The 11,328-nt window shown below is 32.4% G+C and overlaps 1 protein-coding gene and 1 long non-coding RNA gene across 3 annotated transcripts; one reads left to right on the top strand and one right to left on the bottom strand.

The window, feature by feature from the left end:
- Positions 1-4,019: 4,019 nt before the first annotated feature.
- LOC150031311 (uncharacterized) lies at positions 4,020-7,642 on the bottom strand. 2 transcript variants are annotated; one of them, XR_016525926.1, is made up of 3 exons: positions 7,504-7,642; positions 4,405-4,786; positions 4,020-4,323 (listed from the first exon to the last, which is right to left on the bottom strand). It is a non-coding gene; the product is annotated as an uncharacterized LOC150031311 (long non-coding RNA). The 2 variants fall into 2 exon arrangements; XR_016525925.1 differs by having other exon boundaries at positions 4,446-4,786.
- Positions 4,317-8,316, top strand: LOC120090334 (protein SIEVE ELEMENT OCCLUSION B). Its single transcript, XM_039047921.2, has 7 exons — positions 4,317-4,749; positions 5,424-5,531; positions 5,666-6,114; positions 6,212-6,324; positions 6,414-6,556; positions 6,660-7,151; positions 7,295-8,316. The coding sequence occupies exons 1-7, from the start codon at positions 4,540-4,542 to the stop codon at positions 7,925-7,927; spliced, it is 2,148 nt and encodes a 715-aa protein (XP_038903849.1). The 5' UTR covers positions 4,317-4,539; the 3' UTR covers positions 7,928-8,316.
- Positions 8,317-11,328: the final 3,012 nt, after the last annotated feature.

Here is an 11,328-nt window from a genome sequence, read left to right as displayed (position 1 = left end):
CGTTTTCTTTAGTTTTCTCTTGGTTACTTTGGTTTCTGTAGGTTCCCTGGCTTGTAGAGTTGGCAATGGGGTGGGGCAGGGCCGGGGATGTACTCCCCGTCCCCGCCCCATTCCTCATTTTGAGGAATTGGGGTTAAGGTCGGGGAATCCTTGTTCGGGGATCGGAGCCCCGCGGGGAAAAATTCCCCGGCCATTAGTTTTTCTTTTTAATTTTTTTAATTTAAAATCACTAATTTTTTGTATTTCTATTAGAATGATACACTTTTTAGGTAACAAGTTAGTATTATTATTGTTTTATTTATTTAATTTAATAATAAAAAATATTTTAACATTTCTTTATTTTAAAATTTAATAACAAGTTAAAGTTAATTTTATTATGAAATAAAATTAAAAAAAATTAAAAACAGTAGCTTATATATATCGTTTTTAGTTTTTTTATATTCTTTTAAATTTTATTTCATAATATTGTTATATATATATACATACATATATATATATTTGGGGCAAGGTTTGCCAACCCTACCGGCTTGTGGGATTTTTCTTTTGGTTGGTTTGTTTGTTTTTCCTTTTGGGTTGTTTTTTTATTATGGTTATGCTTGTTTCGTCTGTGCGCTATTTCTGTAGATGGTTTGTTTGCTGTGGTGCCTTGATCCCAGGTCGTAGGATCCCTCTTATTATTGTATAATAATATTACTATTAAAAAAAATTAGCATCAACAACATCCATTATTCTAGATAAAGAAAAGAACAATTTAATACAAAGACTCTACCCCAAATCTTACATTAATTTTGGAAATTTTCATTTGGATAATTGATAATCTTAGAAATTTAAATAATTATAGAAACAAAAACTGGGTGAAAATTTTGAAAAATTATGTAAGATTTGGTATAATATTTGGAAAGATGACATAATATTTGAAAAAATTAGTGGATTCTCGTCGTTCATCCTGCAAGAGATTTCACCAAGAAAGCCCTAAATAATCGATAATATGAAAAGATTAGTTTTTTTTATTCAAATCTCCATGGTTGATCTCGACCGGGATGGATAGAGAAAAATTATTTCAAGGTATTTTCTAAAAGGATGCTAGTCATGAAAGATGGAAACATTTGAAGGTTATTTATAACAATTTCCCTAAAACTTGAGAGAGAATTTGAGGGATTTAGAGAAAACGTGGGAGAATTGGAAGGAATTTGAGAGTAGAAGAGAGGATTAAAATTGAGGTATGGAGAAAGTGAAAATTGAATAATGATTATTTATAAGTGGTAGAAAATAATAATAAAAAATCAATTAAAATATTTTGTTTATAAGATATTTTAAAAATTGTAAATATTGATAAAAATTTATGGATGTTGATGTGAAAGTTGAAAAGTTAATTAAACGAAAATTTGAAAAACGGTTATATATATATATATATATATATATATATATTCACAAAGGTTATATAAGTATATTGCAAAAAGGAGACCTCCTAGCTTCAGAGCTAGAGCTTGCAACTAAAGCAAAACAAAATAAATGACAAGCTCACATCTTTAGCAAGAATACACCAACAAAAATACAACAAAAGAAACTATTCTATGTCCTTTGACAAGTTAGAGGTTCAACAAGAATTAGACTCATAAGCTACATAGTAATAATCAACGATCAAAGGGGAGACATCATCTTAAAAGAACAATACGGAAGGAAAAGAAGAATTTGTGGTACCTTTACACAATACTGACATCTTAGACACGTGTGAGTTAACTACAAACCTAGATCTAAGAATGTAGTCTTGAGCCCCACTACGAAAGAACCTTCAACCGCAATTGTCCCCCCTCAAATAGTGGAAAACGATTATATATGTAAGATTAAAATGAAGAAAGAAGAAATGATCCACAAATTTATTATTATTAAAAAAAAATAATCAATTTTCAAGAATTTCTCTCCACTACTAAAAATGTGAGCCTTATTAACACACGGATTCTTTTGTTTAATTGATGCTCATGGAAAAAAAACCGTCAATAAAACTATTATTTATATTTTAAAAATAATTTTTAATTAAAATTTTCAATATATAAATTTTTTATTTTTTTAAAGAAATAAATATTATTTATTTGGACATGCATTTAACCTCATTTCAATATTTTATAGCCACATTTTCTTTTGATATGCAAGAGTGTCCAGGCTAGCTTCGAGCACCTCAACTAATCACACAAAATAACCCGCCAAACTCTACTACATTTGGATGTCAAGAAAACGTTAGGTTATTAAATCTGGAGGCTACTATGGATTGAATACATTATCTCTTAGTCCTTTATCAAATCTAAACCCTTTATTAACAACAAGGTCAATCCATCATGATTTCAACCACAAAACTTACAAAAACAATATAATAGGATTAGATCTAAGTTGACATTATTCGAGGTGAATGACTAGAGTAACAATTAACATTCTAGATAAAATTTGGATAACATTTAAAGGAGAGAAACATTTATATTATTGTTATTAATATTACGTCGGGACTTATTTGTATTAGATAATGTAAACGTTTGATAATTGTTCTTTATACATTTTAATGCACGTTATATATTTTTTCTATATTATATAATTAAATTATATTTAAACTATGAAACAAGAAAAAAACCAAAATAGTAAGGAAAAAGATATAAGAAACGAAAAATAGTTATTAAACAATTTTTTGTTTTGGTTTCTGTTTTTTTTTTTTTTCAAGAAATAACAAACAGAAATAGTCACCAGACATACTCATGTTTATAGTTCTTAAAAAACAAGAAATAGGAAACACGAAATAAGAACTTTATCAAACAAAACCATAATGAACCAATGCGTTATTTTGTTTAATTACAATGGAGATGTGTCGTCAATATGAAGATTCATTAACTAAACTTGTATGTCGCGTAGATGGAAAAGGGAGAGATCAAAGTTTTTATTATTGTTTATTTCTAATCTCCCCTTCACCATTTGAGTAGATATATTTAGGAGTGGTTATGAAATACTAAATCATTTTTCATTTTTAAAATCACTTTGAGTTATGCTTTTAATTAATTAAAACCTATTATAATGATTTGAAATTTGCATCTACACGTGTAAAATAAAACAAAATATTCTATTAATTTTTAGCGATTAAATATCGTGTTTCAAAGTGATGTTAAATATGATAAAAATGATTTTGATATTTTATCTCTTTAATAGAGTGAAACGCAACTGAACTTGACTATTATTCTCCTATTTAAAAACACAATTTCTTGTGAAACATATGCAATGCAAAAGCAAGGGAAGCTTTTCCTATTGTCTCCCCTTCACAATTTCCCAATTAATATACAAAATGAAAGTTCTCAAACTACATTTGCAAGAAAAGAAAGGAAGCAGTTTTGTAGTTTTAGTTTATTTAATAAAACATAACATTATTCTTAGCTACATATATTATTATTATTATTGTGATTGTTATTATTATTATTATTATTCTCTTCTACAAATGAATTCTCAACCACATTTGCAAGTCAAGAAAGGAAGCAATAAAAAGTTGTCCATAATAATAATAATAAAAAGACTGACCGTCATGTGGTAATATTCGGTTATTTATTTAACACTCAATTATGTAAATGTTACATAATTGAAATCTTGTTTGATAAAGTTGATGTTTTTTGTTTTTTTTTTAAATTGAGCTTTTTTCCTAACAAATTCTTCGTTTTTTAAATCGTTTCATTTGAAAGACTTGTTTAAATGTAATGCTTAAAACAATATCATAGAGAAATGTAGTAATTAATTGCTAATTGGCCATTTTTCATCCTCTTTTTCCTCAACTTATAAAAAGAGTAACATGATAATTTTTCATCACTTAAGTAGAATTCTAGGAGAATAAAACAACTAATTAGATAATTTCTAGCTGATTTTGAATGAAATAAAGTGAAAATAATTATAAATCATCACAATTGATTCACATTGATATTTTCAAGAAGGAAAAAAAAAGACAAAAACATAAAAAGATTCTACATAATCCACAACCACAAAGAGAACAAAACATATGTTTAGAATATTGTTTGTAATTTCATATATCATGATAGATCTTTAAAATATTGTTTTAATAGATGTTTCTAAGTAGAAGATTCAAATAAACTAAAATTAACGCCATCCTAAACATCATCACTAAATAGCAGAAATCACTAAACCATATAGAATCAATAAATCACTAAATTGCAGACAAATTTGACATATAATCTGAAATTCTCAATGTTAATGACATAGAGCTTTGGTTTCGAATCTTATTGCCTTTTCATTAGCGATTTCACCAATCAGAGCATGTTCAAGACCCAGATAAATATTCCGATCCTGCCGAATAAAATGAAATGTAGAGGGTAAGTTAAAAGGATCCACACAACCAAAGGCGTCTTGACATAGAAGGAACTTAACTAAAAGAGAAAGAAAGGAAGTTGATTCAACAGAAACTTTACTCCTCCTTGAGGCTATAAATTTGGAAATCCATCTTGCATACATTCCCATTCCACACAACCTGTTGTAACTTCTCTACATTCGTGTTGTAGAACAATGGACGGCAGTAACAAGTTCTCGCTAGCCTCTCGACATCAATTGGCCAAGGGTAACAAGTTCTTGTCCGCCATTTCTGACGACAATGTGATGATGAAACAAATAATAGCCACCCATGATCCTGATGATCGAGATGTCGACACAAGATCGCTTCTACGCCTGGTCGAAAACATTCTGAAACGTGCCACCATAGCTGCTGCTGATGCCATGGTATGGAACTGATCCTTTCCAACAAGTATTCAATAGACTGATAGAATGAGATATATCAGCATTCTGCTTATTAAGAATTTTCAAACAATTAATGCAGACAAAGATGAAACTTGTTGAAATTGGGCATTTAAAACAGGGGAAAAGTTCACTCTAAAATGTTGTATCAATTTGAACCTGTACAAATTGTATCAATTTGTACCTTAAACTTTCACAAGTGTATCAATTAATATCATCCTTCAGACAAAATTCGAAAAAATATCTTGCGAAACATTTATAAGTGAATCAATTTAGACATTTTATTAAGATTGCATTTTAAAATCATCCATGCATTCAATTCTTATACGTGTAGATTTCATTTCTTCAAACGTCGAATTAATAAAATAGACGATTAAAATTGATGCATGGATAATTTTTCAAGAAAGTCTAAATTGATTTGCTTATGAAAGTTTAGGGATTTAATTGATAAAATTATAATCCTCACACAATGTTTGTCCAAACGGATCGTAATGGAGTGTCTAAATAGATACACTTACAAAAGTTCATGATTCAAATTAAAACAATTATTAATTCAGAATTTAAATTATACAACCATAATGTTTAGGGGTGTAAATTGATGTTTTTCTTTAAAATAACTTTGCTTATATACTTAACTAATTATGAACGGTAAAATACAGGGCTCATATGAACAACTAGAGAGTTTGGAGGAAACAGGCACCCATCAAGCGGGCTTCACTACCATGTTGGAAGCTTTGTCCTACACAATTGATAGGATTTCTAGTGAGGTGATTTGGAAAATCATTACTTACCTATTCAAGTTTCTAATAATATTTTCCATGCAATGACAATGAAACTAGCCCTAAACACCAGTGATATGTAATATTGAGTATCAACATAATAAAATGATAAACATTATCAGATATCATACAAGGCTTTGGAGGGGATAGACCCACATGCAACAACATTGGCAATCTTTAATATGTTGGCAAGCTACCGATGGGATGCTAAGCTGGTGCTGACATTAGCAGCTTTTGCTTTGAACTATGGGGAATTCTGGCTTCTTGCCCAGATTTACTCACAAAACCAACTTGCCAAAGCAATGGCAATTTTGAAGCAACTTCCAGGAATCTTTGAGCACTCAATTGCATTAAAGCCTAAGTTTGATGCGCTAAAAGATCTTGTGGCAGCTATACTGGATGTAACTTGGTGCATCATTGACTTGAAGGAACTTCCTTCAGCATATATCTCACAAGAGGTTCCAGCAATGTCCACAGCAGTAGCCCATATCCCAACTGCCGTCTACTGGACCATCAGGAGTATTGTTTCTTGTGCAACTCAAATTACTAGCTTAACTAGCATGGGATATGAGTATGTTCTCTTCTAATTTTCCAATCATCCATTTTCAGTTCTTTTTTCCTTTTCCCAGCTATATGGCACCTTGAGCATTGTGGTTGTCTGGTTTCAGGCTAGCTTTATCAACCAGTACCGACTCGTGGGAACTATCTACACTCGCGCACAAACTTAAAAACATACGTGACCATCTCAAAAAGCAGCTGGTACTCTGCCACCAATATATAGGTAGATTAAATAGATAGCTCTCCCTCTATCTAAATGCGCACAGACATGTATGTGATGTAGTGCTGATAAGTGGTTATCCCTTAATGCAGAGGAAAAGAGAGATATTGAATCATTTCAAATGCTCATTAATCTTTTTGAAATGACCCATCTGGATAACATGAAGGTTCTCAAGGCTTTGATTTATGCTAAAGATGATCTGCAGCCTCTAGTTGATGGCTCTACAGGCCAAAGGGTCTGGACATCTCACCATTGCAAACAAGACTCAGTTGACATTTCCAATTCTTACCTCTCTCTGTCATTCTTCTAAATATCTCTTGCTTCTCTGTTAAAAACAGGTTAGCCTTGATGTGCTAAAAAGGAAAAATGTCCTACTGCTCATCTCAGACTTGAATATCTCCCATGATGAGCTTTCAATTCTTGATCAGCTTTACAATGAGTCAAGGGCCCAAGGGATGCGGGTTGAGAGCCAGTTCGAGGTAGTTTGGATCCCAATTGTGGACCATTCTATCAAGTGGAATGATTCGATGCAAAAACGGTTTGAGTATCTCCTGTCAATAATGCCATGGCACATAGTGCACCATCCTACATTGATCTCCAAGGCAGTTACCAGATTCATTGGGGAAGTATGGCAATTCAGAAACAGGCCCATCCTAGTGGTGTTAGACCCTCAAGGTAAAGTTGTAAGCCCGAATGCAATCCACATGATGTGGATTTGGGGAAGTCTTGCCTTTCCATTCACCAGCGTGAAAGAGGAAGTTCTCTGGAGGGAAGAGACCTGGCGACTCGAGCTGCTAGTCGACGGAATCGACCCTGCAGTTCTGAACTGGGTAATTCAACCATCATAAAGCTAATGCAATGACTCATTACTAAAATCCCCATAATCAAATCTTAAGCCATTCTAAACAAATCAGCTAGTTTCTCAAAGGGTTTTTTTTTTTTTTTTTTTTTTTTTTATTTTTTAAAAACACAGATTAAGGAAGAGAGATACGTCTTCTTATATGGAGGAGACGACATAGAATGGATAAGAAAATTCACAACCACGGCGAAGACTGTGGCACAAGCAGCACGCATACCATTAGAAATGGTGTACGTAGGAAAAAGCAGCAAAAGAGAACGCGTCAAGAAAATCATTACAACAATCATAACAGAAAAACTTGGCTATTGCTGGCAAGATCTTACCATGATTTGGTTCTTCTGGACTCGAATCGAGAGCATGCTTTACTCCAAGATCCAATTAGGAAAAGCCGACGATTGTGATCCTCTGATGCAAGAAATCAAAAAGCTCCTCAGCTACGACAAAGAAGGAGGATGGGCAGTTCTGAGCAAAGGATCAACCGTGATCCTGAACGGCCACAGCACCACCGTCTTGCCCACCCTCGGGAGTTTCGATTCATGGAAGCAACAGGCCGCCGATAAGGGTTTCGACATAGCTTTCAAGAATCACCACGACGAACTTCAAGGCATTACTCATCCTTGTTGCCGCTTCGAATTTCCACACACCACTGGGAGAATTCCGGAGAATTTCAAGTGCCCTGAATGCGATCGGCAAATGGAGAAACTCACCACGTTCCTCTGCTGCCATGACGAAAATTCAAATGAATGAACCCTATAAAAAGAAAGCGATCTTGTCCATCACGAAACCCATTGTTGCCGTAATTTCATCCTGTGACACGAATTTGGGCTTCTGATGATGAGAAATGATTGCCACGGGGAGATGGGTTTGAAGGATTAATGAATAATCACTAATCATGAATTTAAATACTAACAATAAAGATTTCTTAATTTATTTTTTAAGATTATTAAATAATGTATAGGGCTAAATAGTAAATAATAATATGATTTGGCCCTTAATATTTTAAAAATTTTCTGATTTATTCTCTCCCCGTTATAGTACGTTTAGTTAACTTTTTTTTTTTTTTTTTTTCAATCTCTAAATACGAGAGCTAAATTGTAAAATCTTATCACTCAGTAGAAAAATAGTATTTATGAAAATTGATTTATGCCGACCACGAACATGGATTTTTGAAAATTGATCATCTATCCTGAGGCTTTCTCATATATCTCCATCTTGATCACCCTCCAGTCATTTTTCGTCGTCCAGAAAATGAAAAGGTTATCTTCTAAAGAAAAAAATGTGAGAAATAGAAGGGCAATTAGGGTTGATATGCAAACCTGAAAAAGCAGCATGTCGTTCCTTTTCTTGGAGAAGGGCGGAAAGGCCTTTAGAACAAATAAGAAAGAGGTATGGTAATAATGGATTGCTCGGATTCGTGCCCTAAAGCCTCATAATTAATTAATTATTTAATATAGTATTTTAATTTAATTGTTAAATATGCAATAATGAATTATCCATTATAGTAAAAATCCAACGTCATTTTATGAGATTTCAACGGTACGTAGTTGACGTCTATAGTATATGTATAAAGTTGGGTGCCTTATCCTAGTAAGGCTATGGACCACTTTGTAATTGTTACAAATGATATGGAGTTGACCATGAAATAATTAAAGAGATTAATATTTCATAAGATTACCATATATAACTCGATCTCAATCCTGAGTGAGTTATGAACTTCTATCTATGAGGACTCGTCCCTTGATTTGTATGAGTGAAAGTGGCTCGTGCAGGGATCAAATCCCGAGTGTAAGCGTATGAACGTCTTGCATCTCAAAAACTGATTTTTGAATAAACAAAAAGTGTTCTAAAACAAAACATATAAAGGATAAACATATGAATAACATGCTTTGGAGAAGGAAAACTAAGAACCATTCTTACCTTTGATGATTCCTGAACGCCACGAAAAATCCTCTTAATCTTGACACAAACTTCTTCTAAATCAAACTTGGATACGACCACGAGAATAACCTTGTTATTCTCAAGGATTCCAATAGAAGGATAGGTGGTATCCAACTAGATGGAAGAGGAAGAGATATAGAGATTTCTCATGGAGAGTAAAGAGAGGATTTGTGTTTTGGTGACTAGGGTTAATCTCACCAAAATCAATTCTTGCCCGAAAAAGGACATAAGGAAGAAGTTATATAGAGAAGGGTTAACCCCTTCTCCAAGTCTTTTCCAATTTACCCTTGTGCTCATTAATTAAATAACGTTTATTTAATTAATTAGCATATTAATTAAATAACGTTTATTTAATTAATTAGCATATTAATTAAATAACGTTTATTTAATTAATTAACATATTAATTAAATAACAATCTATACATTAAATCCAATTTAATGTATATATTTAATTAATATAAATAAACATCGTATGTTTATGTGCATCACCTCTCTATTAATTTATTTAATTAATTCTTTATGAATCTAATTTACTTGAATTAAATATTTGAATCTCCTTCAAATATTTCTCTTCAACTTAATTTAAATTATAGATTACATCCATAATCAATTACATATTAATCACATCCATAATCAATTACAATTTCCTTAAATTTAACACTCCGAATCATTCCTCTTTAATATCTTTTAGTGAGCTAACAAAGGGACTTGGTAGACCTGTAGATCAGAAGCTACAATGATATGAGATTAATTGGCTAAACTCATTAACCAAATTAATTAATATTTGTTAATTATGAGTACACTCCACTAAAGATGCACAACTGCACTCTTCTCACTGCAGAAATATTTCTGTGTCCATAGATATAGACCAATAACAGCAATTAATCTTTCACGAGTGTCCATAACACAAACTAGGTCAAATTACCGTTTTACCTTTGGGTTACCTCTGTATCCTTAATTACTAGTGCTCCTTTAATAAACAATCTGTTTATGGTCTAACCAATAAACAAAAACTCCTCTCAGGCCAATGAGAGGGTAAGACCCTTTGTTCAAGTTTCGGAGACATCACTTAAAAAAACACTTATCTACTTACCCTGAAGTCGGGAAGGAGTGAATTCCATCTTGTATTATTATGTTCCCAACTCCTCACTTGGTTCTATCTACAAAATGGTAGGCTTATTAAGTAGACAAACTGGCAACTTTCACCCATACAAATCAAAGGACAATCCCTCATGAACAAGAGTTCATAGTGCACTCAGGATTAAGACTAAGTTGCCTAGGTCATCCAATTTAAATAGGAACCAAACTAGTAAATGGCGTTACATCTAGTGGTCACTATTTCGCAGTCCGATCTTATGCAAACTCATTGCATAGAATATCCCCACTAGCATGTCACCTACATGAACTCGTTGGATCATTGTGTTTGTATCAAATACAAAGTGGGTCATATCCATAATGTCACTAGAATTAGGTACCTAGCCTTATCCCTATACTATAGACCCTTCAGGTCGTTTTTTAAACATTGATCCCTATATGTCTCCACATACAGTTCAAGACTTATAAGGCAACCTTGGATGTTATTTTATTGGATTTAGGGTTAAGACAAAATAGAATACAACGCAATCAATAATATTTATTGAATTAACATCGATAACTCTTTATTGATGACGGTCAATTGATAGCATTTACTATCTACAAGTTTTAGGACATAAAACCCAACAAACTCCCATTTGAACTAAAACTCGTCAGTGGGTTGTATATAATATAAGAATCTGAAATAGTGGGAATATGGTAAATAAATACAATAAACCAGGGCATTCATATACCCATTACACATCTCCCACTTATCTTAGATTATACAATGTACATGTCTCGTAGGCCTAGATTCTTTAGGTGACCTTTGAACACTTTGGCAAAGAGAACCTTCGTAAATAGATTAGTAATGTTGTGCTTCGAGGTGATCTTTGTGACGATCACATCTCCTCGTTGCAAAATCTCCCGTATCAGATGAACTTCCTCTCAATTGTCGGGTTTTATGTCCTAAAACTCGTGGTTTGTAAACAATAAACTTATTTTGTAAATTGATAAAGTTGTTATTGAATATATGAATTTCTTATTTCATTTTAGAAATAAATCCAATAAACTAAAAGATCCATGACTTTTACATAAGTACTTGAACTTTATGTTGAGACATAATAGTAAATCAGGTT

Source organism: Benincasa hispida, unplaced genomic scaffold, assembly GCF_027475165.1.
Source record: "Benincasa hispida cultivar pf3 unplaced genomic scaffold, pf3_genome.v1.1 HicScf13, whole genome shotgun sequence".
In the NCBI taxonomy this organism is placed as follows: domain Eukaryota; kingdom Viridiplantae; phylum Streptophyta; class Magnoliopsida; order Cucurbitales; family Cucurbitaceae; genus Benincasa; species Benincasa hispida.
This window is presented reverse-complemented; position numbering and strand designations above follow the sequence as displayed.

What these genes read in the sequence shown, in the direction of transcription:
- LOC120090334 (XM_039047921.2), top strand. Translation starts at nt 4,540, where the DNA reads ATGGACGGCAGTAACAAGTTCTCGCTAGCCTCTCGACATCAATTGGCC. An exon ending in ATGGCTCTACAGGCCAAAGG is followed by an intron (nt 6,557 to 6,659) that starts GTCTGGACATCT and finishes TGTTAAAAACAG; the next exon opens with GTTAGCCTTGATGTGCTAAA. An exon ending in ACCCTGCAGTTCTGAACTGG is followed by an intron (nt 7,152 to 7,294) that starts GTAATTCAACCA and finishes TTAAAAACACAG; the next exon opens with ATTAAGGAAGAGAGATACGT.